This window comes from Xenopus tropicalis, chromosome 4 (assembly GCF_000004195.4).
Source record: "Xenopus tropicalis strain Nigerian chromosome 4, UCB_Xtro_10.0, whole genome shotgun sequence".
NCBI lineage: Eukaryota > Metazoa > Chordata > Amphibia > Anura > Pipidae > Xenopus > Xenopus tropicalis.
In genome coordinates, this window is record NC_030680.2 from 13924177 (window position 1) to 13940035 (window position 15859).

General features: G+C 44.2%; 1 protein-coding gene across 1 annotated transcript; it reads right to left on the bottom strand.

Moving 5' to 3' along the window:
- Window positions 1-170: 170 nt before the first annotated feature.
- Window positions 171-6574, bottom strand: astl2c (astacin-like metallo-endopeptidase 2 gene c). The gene is made up of 13 exons (NM_001044399.1): window positions 6473-6574; window positions 6308-6335; window positions 5164-5223; window positions 4910-5044; window positions 4696-4813; window positions 4422-4600; window positions 3566-3647; window positions 3352-3479; window positions 2639-2754; window positions 2333-2558; window positions 1458-1579; window positions 1120-1342; window positions 171-663 (listed from the first exon to the last, which is right to left on the bottom strand). The coding sequence occupies exons 1-13, from the start codon at window positions 6539-6541 to the stop codon at window positions 659-661; spliced, it is 1491 nt and encodes a 496-aa protein (NP_001037864.1). The 5' UTR covers window positions 6542-6574; the 3' UTR covers window positions 171-658.
- Window positions 6575-15859: the final 9285 nt, after the last annotated feature.

Here is a 15859-nt window from a genome sequence, read left to right on the forward strand (position 1 = left end):
GGTTAACACCTTTTACTACATATGGGGGTCTGGGTATTACAATTTTTTTATCAAAGTGATAAATACCCACATCAATGCCCCTGTGTAGTAAAGTCGGGCAGTTGCCCTGCAGACCAATCGCTCTTCATTTGAGATTTGTCACAACATCAAACCAAAATACACCAAGGGAATGTGTATTAGACATTTATTCACTGTATAGTTCAACCTGACCAATGGCAGTGTGACAACTCAACACCACTAACAAACAACCCCCCCCCCCAGGTATCACAATGGACTCTGTACATTATTTACAAGTATATACAGGGCCGGATTTCATAACCGGCCGCTCCGAGGCCACCCCCGGTCGCGCGCCCCCCCTCCGAGTGCGCATGCGTGTGTGCGCCCGTCACAAGCGGGAGTGCGCATGCGCGAACGGGGGGTTGCGCATGCGCGAACAGCAGGGGGGCGGGGGGATGCAAGCAGGCATGCGCCGTAAGCCAAACACATTTTTTACCATTTTGGAGCGGCGGGGCGGCATGCTGCCCCCAGGTTTCTGCCACCCTAGGCCCGGGCCTTTGTGGCCTCTCCACAAATCCGGGCCTGAGTATATATATATATATTTATATAGAACGGAAATGTTTTCTGTATCCATTTCAGTTGGACTCCATGTTGAAGATCATCAAACTGGAATTAAATGAAGAGAGAATGTATTAGTCTTACTACAATAATATAGTATTATCTAAGGTTTAAAGGGGAACTTCAACAAAAAAAATACATTTTTAATTATAAAAGAAAATTGAATTCTCAGGAACTTCCCAATATGCATTTGTTTCTCATTTACTTGTCATGTAATTGCAATTGGAAGCTGTATTTATTTGGTTGCTTGGGTTCTTTGCACTGGTGGTTCTGACTCATGGAACAAAGTAGGAGAAGGCGGCTGCCTTGGAGGACAAACGACTGTTACATTGTCTCGGGGGAACGGAAAGGGATAAACACAGGGTTGGACTGGGGTGTGCAGGGCCCTTCCTTGAAACTATCTATTGTATCTATTGCTTCAGAGAGACAATTCCACCCCACCACACCCTTCCCCCAGGGCCATGCCCAATAGGGCTTATTATCATGTAAGTAACGGATACTCACGGAATGTGTATGAAGCTTGAAAACCCTGGAACTGGTTGGAATAGTCACTGCTGAAATGTAGAAGCATGGAATTCCCCCTTGTGATGACTTTAGAGAAGGACATTGTGCCACAGTAGGTGCCCATGAGTGGGGAGTTGGTAGAAACGCCATCATACACCTGAAGGTAATCGTATCGGCAGTACGGGGCGCTCTCCAGGGTAAAGGAATACATGATCAGCGAGACCTAAGGGCAAAGCAAAGACACGTTATGGTAGGGGATAATGTGGTTATAGCCCCCATAAAGTATATACTGTTATCAGGCCACCCCTACAGGTAAGGGCCATGGGGTAAATACTTACCCTTTTGTAAGGAGGAGGTGCCGTAATGACATATGAGCAGTCCATGTTTGGAGGATAAGAGTTGGGGTATCCCGGAGAGGTAATGTTTCTGGATGGGGTGAAATAGGTGCCTCCGCATTGTACTGGGTCAGATTAAAGAAAAGCTGTCATTAGCAGATACTGGATAGGAATGACTGGTTACATTACTGGGTTGTTCCTCCAATAGCCCCAATAGCACTTCTATTGTTTTATACCTCCCATAGCCATCCCATTGTGTTATAATACCCACCAGTCTAAATAGGGGGGTGGTTTTGTGACCCAGGGAAACAGTGTGATGTACCTGGAGGAATGGACAAGATAAATGAGCAGACCCTATACAATAGTAAGCAGGGCCCTTCCCCCAGGGGGCTTTAGTTTTTAGTTAATTGCTCAAATGCCCCCTGTTAACTAGATTAAATAGGGCCCCAATAAAAAACAACCCAGTCCATCCTAGCCACACCCCAATACACCCAGAACATGTCCACGATCCTCCCAAACCTCATTTCCCTGCAACCGCTTAGAACTTTCCCGTCTCTGGTCTCTTTGACGGTGACCTTGATCATAAATAGCCTAATAAGAACAAAAATGGAATTGTTCCACAACAAGCTCAGTTCCCTTAGTTTTCCTCCTACAGAAAGTTATCACAAAGCTATGCCACCATTTATATTCCCCTGTACTAAACGCAGTCCAGCAGGAACAGTCCCCTAAGTTTTCTAAAAGCCTTTACAGGGAGATACCAATAAACTATGCCTACATACGTATGCCCCAGGCATATATTAGAGTTTGATGGCTTTTAAAGAACATGGTTACCAATATCACAACAAAACTACATTTTAAACCCAGTTACAATGATCTACCTGATGTGTAGGAGGCCTTAAATCCAGTCCCAGCAATGGCCCCATCAGTAACAAACTCTACCAGCATCAGGTTGGTGGAAGAGATTAAGGGTGGGATCTGCCCTGTTCCACATATTTTCCCAAGCATGACCGGAGAAGATCTGCTAGACCCATCATAGATCGTAATGTAATCAGAGATGCAGTTGTTAGAAGACTGGACATCAAATGCATTAAATGTCATGGACACCTGGAAAGGAAGAAGAAGTTCAGTCAGTTACAAATGTATGATATATTTAGAATCTTGGAAAGGAATAAAAAAGGATTTACTTGGCCTGATGGAACCCTGATCAGGAACACACAGTCGGCATTACTTGGGTATGAACCTGGGTAATTGGCTGAAGTCACGGTTCCAGATGCATTAGTAAATAACTTGCTGCAAACATCTGGAAATGAAAGAGAGACAATGAGAATGGGTAATGATTACAGAATGACTTGTTATTAAATGGTTATTAAATGATTTCCAGGGGAGACACCAATCTTATCACAGAGGTGCATCACAAAGGAAATTCTAGGAAAGAACTTATTATGGACTTCCTTCTTGACTTCGATTCTTCAAATTCAGAGTTTCCTAAGCCTTTCTCTTGGGCAAAGGAATTTCAGAGTAATAAAAAGGGCCATGGGGACCCATTCCTACCTTAATTCCTATGGTCTTAAGTATAAAGGAGACTAGGAGACTGGTTAGACGCTAGAACAAGTAGCAGCGACCTGATGCCCATAGGCAGAGCATGTGACCTTCCAAATGATGGCCAAGATCATCACATTGAATATTGGACATATCATACACCATGTGGTCCAATTACATTAACATGATGGTATCTTGGTGGAAGCTAGGAGCCAGTTCTAACTGGACAGCCTTGGTCAAGAGCATAGCAAAACCTATCTATCTACTGGTTGTCGAGGGTGGGGGGGGGGGGGCTGCATAGTCCAAGACCATCTTTAAGTTCATCCGACCCTGTTATAAATGATAATAAGATCCTTACCACACTGATACAGCCTGTTTATCTTCGAAACATCCAGGGTGCTCAGTCCATATCTCTGTCCAATGGGAACATTAGCATTAGGTATGGGCACAATGGTGTTCTTTCCAGTAGTGTTACTGTAGCTATAGCTGATATAAAACAGAGTGAACATGTGGGGGTTAGACCATGGCAACTGCAAGGAACACTCTATAGTCAATACATGAAATAAAAGTACCCTGGGTAATGCATTACAGAGCTGTAGTCATACTCCAGGCCCAGGTTGTCCGTGTCCTTCTTGTCAAAGAAGGCAATATTATCTGCGGAGAAATAGAAGTGATGGTTTGAAACAGGCCTAGAATTGGTGCCACGTATATATATATATATATTTCCTATTTTACCTAGCTATACTACTACTGTACCCACATGTATAAATAGGGTGCCTGTCAGTAATCATGAGGCCCATGTACCAAGTTAGGAGGTCCGTATTATTGGCCTACTGCTCACAATGAACCCCAAGGCAACATGGAGCAGTGTCGGACTGGCCCACCAGGATACCAGGAAAACTCCCGGTGGGCCCAGGTGTCAGTGGGCCCTCCTGCCCCTGATCATTCAGCTGGCTTCATGGTCATTCCCTACTTCTGAATGGAAAGAAAGAGGAGAAATAGATGGAAGGATAGATGCTAGCGTGTAAATAAAATAGACGAGGTTGGGTGAGGAAAGGAGGAAAAACTGGAGTGTGGGCCTAGGGTCTAAGGTTTTCTGGTGGGCCCCTGGGGTCCCAGTCTGACACTGACATGGAGAATGGGGCATGTCCCATGCTTGGATGATCACGCCACAGATGCACCTTTACCATAATTCTAAAAGCCCAACCTACTCCACTGCAACAACCACCCACTTCATGGCCTGGATCTCTTGATTGGAGTACGCCCTATACTCTCCTTATGGTGGCCCCAAAATTATGTAACACTCTGTGTAGATAATTAGCCACCCATTTATTATACCAAGGAGTTTATACTATCACTAATATGGTTAATTGTCGGGAGTATTTAATGGTTAGCGTTCTAGAAGGGATTATCAGGTTGAGGCCATACCTGGTGAGATGTACTGGTAATTTATATGCACATAGTTATCCCGGTCGCTCCTGCTGTGCTCATGTACAAAGCCCAGGACATGGTTGAGTTCGTGCTGGATCACTCCATAGTAAATACAGCCGCCTTTGCCGAGGGAAACCTGCTGAGCTCCACCATTTACCCCAATGTACGACCAACAACTGCAAGTCACAAACCACAGTGCCATGAAGATCCTTCTCTAGCATTTCCTATTACATGCAGAATTAATAACATTATTAGGCAAAAGCCGACCTACCCATCCAGAGGCTGAATGGCAATGTAGTCATCTTCATCTGTCTGAGGGATAAACTGAACGCAAGTTAAAGTGGCAAATTCCTGCATGGCAGCCATAATCAAGGAGGCCTCATTCTGACCTAGGAGAGAAGGCATTGGCACATAAATATGGATTATTGGGCGCTATGGGCTGATATGAATCATTGGCACCGGCACTGGCACAGCAGGGCACTCACTGTAATCAGAAGAGATGGTGTAGGGCACATTCACAATCCCATTGCTGTCTTTGGGCCACAGACACTCCTTGCAGTTAATGGCACTGCGACTGAATTTGTGGGCAATGTCCCCCTGAACGTGGAAATTTCTTTTGCCTGGAAGGAGTACAGTAATTGATATCTTTCTGAATAACCTGCCATAAAAACTGCATTTTATTTTTACAAAAACAAGGGAACTCAAGGGAGCTCATCAGCAAATGTAGGGTGGTCTTTACCTTTATTGGCTCTTAGAATTCTGCCGAAAACGTCATCATCATTATCTGGCACCTCAGTGTCTGTAAGGAAATAAAATTATAAGGCTGGGTTGCTCATAATAAGGTTGAAGAATATAAAGCTTCTAGAAAATATGTAGCTGGAATGGTCAATATTGAAAGGAAAATAAAGTTGGTGGAATAATAAACAATAACGGACATTTGAACTTTTAAAAATAAGGCCCTTCATGTTGATGTTCTACAGCCCTGATTCTTAGCCTTCAGGCTGGGCCCCCTTAGCCCATAACAAGGTTACAGATATATAGAAACATTGGGGTAACAGTCACCCTGCTATAGTTCCAGGGGTACCCAGGGCACAAATAGGCACTCACCCCAAATCCCCCCCTAACTGGCCTTCAGGCTGGGCCCCCTTAGCCCATAACAAGGTTACAGATATATAGAAACATTGGGGTAACAGTCACCCTGCTATAGTTCCAGGGGTACCCAGGGCACAAATAAGCACTCACCCCAAATCTCCCCCTAACTGGCCTTCAGGCTGGGCCCCCTTAGCCCATAACAAGGTTACAGATATATAGAAACATTGGGGTAACAGTCACCCTGCTATAGTTCCAGGGGTACCCAGGGCACAAATAAGCACTCACCCCAAATCCCCCCCTAACTGGCCTTCAGGCTGGGCCCCCTTAGCTCATAACAAGGTTACAGATATATAGAAACATTGGGGTAACAGTCACCCTGCTATAGTTCCAGGGGTACCCAGGGCACAAATAAGCACTCACCCCAAATCCCCCCCTAACTGGCCTTCAGGCTGGGCCCCCTTAGCCCATAACAAGGTTACAGATATATAGAAACATTGGGGTAACAGTCACCCTGCTATAGTTCCAGGGGTACCCAGGGCACAAATAAGCACTCACCCCAAATCCCCCCTAACTGGCCTTCAGGCCGGGCCCCCTTAGCCCATAACAAGGTTACAGATATATAGAAACATTGGGGTAACAGTCACCCTGCTGTACAATACAGAGGTATAAGGAGGTGACAAGCAGACCAGGGTGTTAGTTAAAACGTCCCATATGCCACTTGCCTTAAGACTGAGACACCTGATTGGTTACTGTGCATTACTATATAATAAGAAATTGCAGGAGGCACTTACCATTCTGTTCAACGTGTGGGAAGACAATCTGGGGTAATATAGAGGGAGAAAAAAAATCTATTAATTCTTGCATCAGGTTTCCATATTAGAGAGAATTTAAAAACACATTCTAATGTTCTATGAAGAAGCAATATGGCAGCACAACATTAATATTGAGGATTTTACCTGAATGGGAAAAGAGGTGGCGCAGACAAACAGCCCGAACAGAAGGATAAAGGATATTGTGGAACTCATCATAAAGCTCTTTGGTACGTCTGGACATTGAATGTTCTAAAGCTTCTTGAAAAGAATCTGTATGTAGTTTTGGATGTGCAGCCCCCTTATATTTCATACAACTGCTAAAGGAAATCCCAACCAGCCAATCAGATGTCCAGTATGACCAGCCAATGAACAAGCTGAGGTCACACCTTGGGTTCTGATGCGCGTAGACTAATCCCTTCCCTGCAGCCAATGATTTAATTATCCGCATTAACACAGTAATAGCTATTAGCCCAGGGCCCGGGCAGATTGCTAGAGGCATATTCATTCAACTGCCCCTTCTTTCCTCAGAAATATCTGTTTATATAAGGTATTTAGAACTATTAAGAATAATTATTATATTATGTATGAGGTGGAATATTTTTTATATTTTTCTTCAGCCCTTATACAAAAAGTCATCTGGCGACATGTAGTTGGCTCTCAGTCTGCCCAAGGTCCCCATTGACTTCTATGATCATCATCTTCATTTTATTGAATTGAATTTATTGAATTCCTGACTTGGGGGCAAGTTTTGGTTGAATAAAAACAAGATTCCCTACCAAATAAAGCCCCCTGTAAGCTGATAGGGTGCATAGAGGCCCCTAATAGCCAATCTTAGCCCTTATTTGGCTCCTCCATGAACTTTTATGGTGCTTGTGTTGCTCCCCAAGTCTTTTTACATTTGACTGTGGCTCACGAGTAAAGGTCCCCATACACGGCCGATTGTAGCTGCCGATATGGGTCCCTTAGACCGATTCGGCAGCTTATCGGGCCGTGTAGGGGCAGGAACGAGGGGCACGCTCGACCGATATCTGGCCTGATATTGGCCAGATATCGATCGGGCAGGTTAAAAGATTTAGTTGGATCAGGGACCGCATCGGCTCGTTGATGTGGTCCCAGAACCGACTGCCCCATTATAAGGGCCAAACAATTGAAATAGCCTACATGTTCCCCGATATCGCCCACCCGTAGGTGGGGATACTGGGAGAAAATCCGCTCGCTTGGCAATTACATTACATTACATTAACATTTATTTATAAAGCGCTAACATATTCCGCAGCGCTGTACAATAAGTTGGCAATCTTGCCAAGCGAGCGGATCTTCACGTGTATGGGCACCTTGAGGAAGGTTGGGGATCCCTGCTTTAAGGTGTATGGGTATTTAGGAGTATGGGAATTTAGGGGTCTGGGTATTAAAGGTGTATGAGTATTTAAGGTGTATGGATATTTTGGCAACTTTAAGCCTCATTTGCTAAGGGCAGGGCAAGGTGATAAGTTAAAAAATTGGCCCAAATCTCCATGCTTTGCACCCTGCCCTGTGTTTATCCCTCATTGGTGCAGCTGTTTGTACCCAAGCCCATACATCTCCCATGAATATAGAGCTGTCAGCATTTGGGGCAAGGGGCACACACAGAGGGGCACTTACCTGTACTACATACATGACAGCGCGGGGCTTTATGCCTGATTCAAGGGCTCTGTGCATGGGTCCCAAAAGGCAGGATTTTGTGCCCAACACTAGCACTCATGGCATTTATTTCTCTGTGCATCTATGGGTCAGTTTTCACAAGACCCTCACTTAAGGTTCACAGAAGCAATGGCTGTGGGTTTGGGGATTTTTGATGTCCCATTTTGAGTTTATTATAGTTTATTATAACTGTTCAATGTATTTGGGTGTCTTGGGTGCCTTCAAAGTCAGCGCTGGGGGAAGATTCTATTGAATATTATCAGTTGGACTCTAATTGTTGTACAACGAGACTTAACGGGCAATTTTGTCTAATTGAGCCCTGAGAGAATATACACCCATGCTGGGACTTCCAGTTCCCCACTTAGATGTGCTCCAGTCATTGAGAGGGATAAAGATGCAATCAGGGGCCGGGGCATTTGCATGGGAAAGGTAAATCCCCTGTTGCCACTTAGTTTACTCTCACTACATGCAGTTTCACCTGCTCTAAGCCATAATAACTCCCTTTGTGAGTCCTAGAATGGAAGGTGTGTGTGTGGCGGTCTGCCTCCGGGGCCCTACAGGGGGGCCTATTCACTTTCCTAGCAGGACATCATAGTTTAGCACAGTCACTTCAATGTCACTTAGAATTACTTTATGGGAACTTTCATTTTTGGTTTTTAGGATCATTTCTGATGTTGGGGTTCATTTGTTGGGGTTCAACTCCATGGACTTTGGTCTTTTTTTTGAACCAAGCTTAGTTATATAACTATATCTCTGTGCAGAGAAAATGCCAATGCTGCCCAATGCCGGCCCATAATTCTTACCATTGATTGTAATGGCACTGCACAAATCGAGGGGTTTGGCACCCTATACTGCTTATTTACTTATTCCATTGCTACAAGTGCAAAATTGTACCCAGGACCCCCTCAACAAACTCATGGGGTTCTCAACCCAACAAGATTTTGAAACCCGTCTAATTGATATCTGGCTGATACTCGTAGGGCCGGTCGAAGGGCCCCATATAAGGAGGGCCCCCTTAAGTCTCCCCAAACCAACATCAATTAATTTCCCTAAAAGAGTAATTATTATATATGAAGTTGGCACTGCATGTGTCTTTCCATGTGTTCTGGGCAATTATACATTTAATTAGATCTGTATTTATCCTGCCATGTGTTCTGGGGTATTATACATAGAACTTTATATGGTCACAGAACCCCTCAGTGACTCCTAATATCCTTATCATTTACAGTAGGGGGTACATTATCCCTTATTATACATGAGTGATACTCAGAGTTCCCTGTATAACTCAGCCTTGTGCCTATATATGGGCACAGAACCCTTCAGTGACTTCTAATATCCTTATCATTTACAGTAGGGGGTACATTATCCCTTATAATACATGAGTGATACTCAGAGTTCCCTGTATAACTCAGCCTGCAGCCTTGTGCCTTTATATGGGCACAGAACCCCTCAGTGACTGCTAATATCCTTATCATTTACAGTAGGGGGTACATTACCCTTTATAATACATGAGTGATACTCAGAGTTCCCTGTATAACTCAGCCTACAGCCTTGTGCCTTTATATGGGCACAGAACCCCTCAGTGACTGCTAATATCCTTATCATTTACAGTAGGGGGTACATTATCCCTTATAATACATGAGTGATACTCAGAGTTCCGTGTATAACTGAACCCCTCAGTGACCCCCTGTTATCCCTTGTAATACATGAGAGACCTGCCTGTATGTAGACAGGAGACTCGGGATTCCCAGTGACTGCTATTGACAAGAAGCAGGTACATAATATTGCCCTATCAATGTTAGCAGCTGCAGGGCTACAATCAATAACAATTATTATGGCAAAAGCGTTATTAGCTAAATGAGTAGGGTAAACACAGATAAATAACTGTCTCCTTTGTGCCATTTATGTGTCCATTAGACTCCCGTCCCCGTCCCCCTGGGAGGACAATAGAGCGTGAATGATGGGTGTAAGTTTACATTCAGGTTCATTGAGATGCAATGAGACAGCCCGTACATGATACTCTGCTAAATGTGCTTCTAATTAACCCATTAGATATGTATTTAGGCAGCGGCTCACTGTTAGGGCAAATGGCACTCAGGCAATTGTAGGCAGAGGCAAGTGACCAAGGCAGTGCTACTTAGCCCTGGGCCCTTACACTCCTCCACCACCGCCTCTGGTGCCTACCCCTAGTTCTGGTGCAGGTAGGAGTAGGGGGTGGTAGCTAAAGTAATGCAAAGATGGTTACAGTAGAACATGAGGGCAACAACAGCTGAATTATGTATTGGAGCACTAAATGGAGCTCTATTGCTGCCTGTGCCCCAGGAGACTCCTTTTGTGGTGCCTTCCCCCTCTGAGCTGGGGCAGTGATGCCAATCCAAAAAGCCAAAAGGACCCTTAGACCGACTCGTCAGCTTATTAGTGTATGGGCACTAACGACAGGCCTGTCCGACCCATATCTGGCCTGAAATCGGCCAGATATCGATCGGGTAGGTATAAAAATGTAGTTGGATCGGGGACGATGCGGTCCCCGAACGGACTGCACCTATATCCGTCGTTCTAATTCGATCGTTTGGCCTCAGGGCCAAGCGACCGAATAAGCCTGAATTGGCCCGATATCGTCCACCCATAGGTGTATGGCCACCTTTACCTGAGACTGATTGTACACAGGACATATGAAGATAGAACTGGATGGGGTTAGAGGTAGGGACCAAGGCAATTACAGGATTAGCCAATTAGCATTATAAAGCCACCACAGATATGTTTGATCACTACAGTCAGTTCCAGCAGAGCCTGTTTGTCATTGTAGCTAATGCTAATTCAAGGAAAACTATACCCCCAAACAATGTAGGTCTCTATAAAAATATATTGCATAAACAAGCTCATATGCCCCGTTTGGCTGTACCTGTTAAGTTGGGCAGCAGGGTTGATATATACTATCTCTACTAGCCAGGGACAATTGCAATTGAAGCAGATCTGGTCCCAACTTTAACTGCCCAGAGATAATGGTCCCCAGCCTTGCTGTGCTGCTCACAATCTATAGGCTTGGAGCATTGGCAGGCCTCAGGCTTCATATAGGGTTCATATAGGGTAAGATTCAGGCAGAATGACAATTAGCTCTCATAGATTCAACCGAAAGCCCCGGTCAGTTAGGTTGAGATTTGGGGTGAAACTTATTTGCTGTCCTAGATATTTTTGAAACTGTGGCTGAATGACTGATACATCGGTCACCTGGTTTTCAGCTAAGATGGGCCCAGACCAAAGGTTGGATCTCCAGTAGAGGCTTGAACTGAACCACTGGCCGGACAACTCGACTAATAAGGGTGGTGAATGAACTGAAGGTAGAGATCACAATGATACTTTATAAGGTGATCCACAAACAAGTCTTTGTGTAGGACACACTGGCATCTCTTGCACTAAGGAGAAAGAGGTTCCATCTTCAGCTTTGCAGATGGAGAAGAGGGAAATGATGAAATTCTTGGAGAGGTGGTAATGGGAGATACTTATTCTCATGTGCTGCGTCTGTGGGCCATGTTGAAGTCATGGAGATTTTACTATGACTACTCAACCTAGAATGATGGAAGACCTCAATCAATGGAAGGAGACAATCAATCCTGAAGCTCTTCCAGGGTTCCACAAATGCCTTTATATCATTACATAAAGTGGCGATAAGGTAATTTATTAAATGTGTAAGAAACTTGTAGGCACATTCTGATGAACCCAGTCTGAAGTCTTATTTGGGCTGTAACCACTCTATCAGTCATTTGGATCTGGTCAGTCACATTCTTTGATTCACATGTAAAAGGGCTGTGGAGATTAGGGAAAATCCCCATTCACAGCGTGCCCTACCTTCTTCCTTTTAATTAGATGACCACAATTGAGACAGCTATAAGAGGGAAATGTACCTGCCGTGGGATTAGTGATCAAAGCCATCTTCTCCTTTGAAATTCACATTCTGATGTCATGAGCGCTTTCACCAACACACCATTCCCTTGCACGGGAACAACACTACTTGCTTGTCCAGATTTTTCTCATTTTTTAGAACCCCCCCCCCCCTCCATACTCTGTGCCACAATGTTGGAGAATTATTTTGTTCCATGGCACTAGAGCGTCCTGAGCTGGGAAGGGGTGGCGGCCAGCCAGAAATTCATTTAGCTTGAGCTTTGGGTAGAATGCCGATTTGCTTGTGTAGATAACCCCCGAACATTGGGTCATACAGAGTGGAATTTGGAGGGGTAGGCATTCATTTGCTGTTCCATATACTGTACAAACTATGGCTGAATGGATGATATCCTAATGTTTTCTATATGATTAACCTTTTGCTAAGGGGGGCCATTAAGAAAATATCAGATTTCAAAATGGCCTTGAACCGAGTCAACCACTGCTATAAAGAGAGAGAGGTGGATCCAAGGGTGGACTGGGCCGGCAGGATAGCGGAAAAAAACCAGGTGGACCCTGTCAACCCAGACTCGATTCCTACCTGCCCTCCACCATTGCTTCCCGCTGCCCCAGAGGGGGTGTGGCGGCTCCTGGGTAGCAGCTCCAGTGAGCCTCGCACACACCAGTCCAACCCTGGGCAGATCACCAGTGGCAATGACAAGTAGACCATTGTCCAAACCACAGAAGAGAGCTTTGGCCCATCTGTCAACACCATCTGCAGTGCATTTTGCATTTCTTGCTATGGGGGATGGTGACAGGCGGATAGGGTTGTTTTGACTACTGCTGTGGGCACAGCAGCCCTTAAAATGTCCCATTTGCCATGGGGTTTGAGTTGCATTGACAAAAAAGACAACTCTGTGCCCAGAATTTTCACAAATGACCAATAACTAGTACGGAAAGACTGAATCATTAACATTGATTGAACTAAGGAATGTGTTGGGTTTGGACTGGACCATATCACAGGCTGTGGCACATTTGCCGCATCCACCTTGGGTAGTGATGCTTCTGCCCCCTTCATCCCCTAATTCTGAGAATAAATATTTTATTGGCTTTTAGGCTAAGTGGAGATGAACAACAGGTCAATGTTCCAAATGTGTTAGATCTGGGCTGGATATCAAGAACCTCATATGTCCAGCTGTTGTTGGTGCAGTTTTCCTCTTCCATGCTCAGCTTTGTAATCAATATCAAATGGGTTCTGCAGTGGAAAAACCCTAATTACTTTTGCCTGGTTATACACCTGTGTAAGTCACAATGCAAACTTATAACTATTCACTAATTTTCCTATATCCACCAGTCTTAGGCATGGGCCACAGAGGCCACTAAGAAGCCTGCTATGACCCTGTGTGGTGTGGGAGCTACTAAGATCATTGCCAAGTTCATGGTGGAGCTGAAAGGACAAGTATATCATGGTTGCCATTATTGGAATGGCCCTCCTCCATGCCTGGCTTTGCAAGAAACAGTTGCCTGCCAGTTCTAGAACAGCAGTAAAATGATCTACCCCTGTATAAGGGGGTCTTTTCCCAATGCCTATGTCACACAGAAAGCTAATGACACAATTAAGGGATTAGGCTATTTACATGACAACACTGTTAGCGAGTTTGCTTTACCAGCTCTTAGTTTCACTTGAGACTTTATTTATTTAGTTGCTAATGCCCCAGTATTGACCTGCAGGCATCAGGCTGTGTGTTTGGGGTACAGGGATGGGCTTGTAATCCTTAGGTATATTTAATTGTAAAAGGTCATGAGAACGTGTTTACGTTGCCTGGGACAGGGCCACCCAAATGCAAGGCCACTGGCCCACTTGCCTTGTTTTTCTGCTTTATAGACAATGTTTGTAGGACATCATCACAAGATACTGTAGCTTAATAGTCCTTACAGCCTAATCGTTTCAGCCCTGTTCCACAAAATCTTGCAGAAGACCTATTTCTTTGTACAACCGTATGCTTTCTTGGCCAGCTGTTGGCCATAGACTTGCTCATTGCACAGGGCTGGTTTGTACAATTGTTGACAGATTCACTCATCGCTACTTGTATAACGATCAGCCAAAAATCCAAGGCTATTATAGAGAACCTTCATTATCTTTATATATGCACAGTTGCCAATACTGGGAAAAACATTATGGATAATACATGCTAGTCCGTAGGTGCAGGTGCAAATAATTATGGGGCTTCATATTCTTAAGAAAAGTACAATTTTCAAGAAGGCAACACCAAGAATGTCCGATTTCAGGCTCTACATGTAATGGGTACTACATCTATTGGAAAACTCATCACTCTACTTCATTTGCAATGTCCTCAATCAGTAGTGTATCTAATAACCCATTGGCCTTAGTGCGAAATTCTGTCCAACACAAACCATGCTTCTTCTTATTCTTTTAGAACACCATCAGTTACCTGGGATCTACTGTAGGTTTGGTTGCCAGAGCTCACTTTACATACATACTCCAAGAAGACAACACCAAGAATCATACCGCTTGAGGTTCTACATGTAGAACTACATCTACTGGAAAAATCCATTATATCAAGTTAAACCAAGAATTTGGTTTTCAATAATTTTGCTGCAATTATTCAGGCTTTGCTGGATAATGGCCGTTATCTGGCCAAAAATCGGGCAGATCTTGATTAAAAGGCTTGGTTTTTCTGTTGGATCAAGAACCGCATTGGTTGATTGATGTGGTCCTCGATCCAACAGAAAAACCAAGTCTGCCAATCAAAATCTGGCAAATGTTTGGCCAGATATTGGTCAGAAGGGCTTTAGGAGGGCCCCATACACGGGCAGATAAGCTGCTAAATCAGTCTGAAGGACCCAAATCGTCATCTTAAATCTGCCTGTGAATGGCCACCTTTAGCTTTAGGCTTCCAAATTATCGGGAAACCCCCAGGTTCAAGTTTAAACCTAAGCCAAAGCAACTTTTACAGTGTTTTCAAGCCCAAGCTAAAGCACATATCTACATTATTGTCTGAAGAATAATTCTCTTCAACCCTACTGTGTGTTCTAAGCTGAATGATATAGCCAGTGCTGGCCTATCAGAGTACCAGAGAATCTCTCGGTGGGGCCAGGCTCTCATAGTCCTCATTCTGTGTCCCAGAACCCCCTTGGTCCAAGCCCAACCCAAAGCTTGGATTTTTAGTGAGGTTTTAGGCTGGTGTGAACACTCTTTAGAACACCAGTCAGACCATCACAGAGATTTAAATCAAGGAGGCACCCTACGTTCTCAATGTGTAATGACTTTCCTACATAAAATTACATTTGTGACTCTACATTGTCCATTCAACGTCAACAATGATTTATTGATATCCTTTAGGCTGACATCTTTTACTGTATTATAGCAAAATTAACCCTTTGTAGAACCCACCAATGTCACACCACACGGGTCTTGCAGATAAACTCAGGAACAGAATTTTTCACCTATGCAGTTAGTCAGCAATCCTTCACACCCCCTTCCTCTCTGCTTCCAGAACCTAGAAGGAATTCTCTATCTAATGCTGCCCTCTAGTGACAACCACCTGTAACAATACCTAATCATCATCAAATACACTTTTTAAATTATATCTGCCCCTTACATTTCCCAACCCCTTAACATAGTAATGTCCTGCTTACTTTGTCTGCTTTTTTAATTACAGTCCAATCTATGTTCTTTAGGGTGGTATGGGTTAATTGTTGACCCCTGCTTTGTCAGAATGTGGATTTTCTTCAGGGAAGAGTTTGGAAAGATTACCATAATACATGAATCAAAAATCCAGTTCAAAAGTTGTTTAATCTAACGAAGGGCAAGGAGTGTCCCACTAAAGTGGAGGGAGCGGTTCAGCAAAAGGGGCTGCTACTAATTAACATGTGTATGACTGTAGACAATAGGGCAGTTTTTCAAGGTGTAATTTAATTGTCAAATCTGCCTCCCACCCCAGACCACTGGTT

Bases quoted from the DNA above. Each gene is read 5' to 3' on its own strand.
- astl2c (NM_001044399.1), bottom strand. From the start codon at position 6,541: ATGAGTTCCACAATATCCTTTATCCTTCTGTTCGGGCTGTTTGTCTGC. The intron at 6,336-6,472 runs GTAAAATCCTCA...ATATTACCCCAG, and splicing joins CCACCTCTTTTCCCATTCAG to ATTGTCTTCCCACACGTTGA. The intron at 5,224-6,307 runs GTAAGTGCCTCC...ATTTCCTTACAG, and splicing joins CCCACACGTTGAACAGAATG to ACACTGAGGTGCCAGATAAT.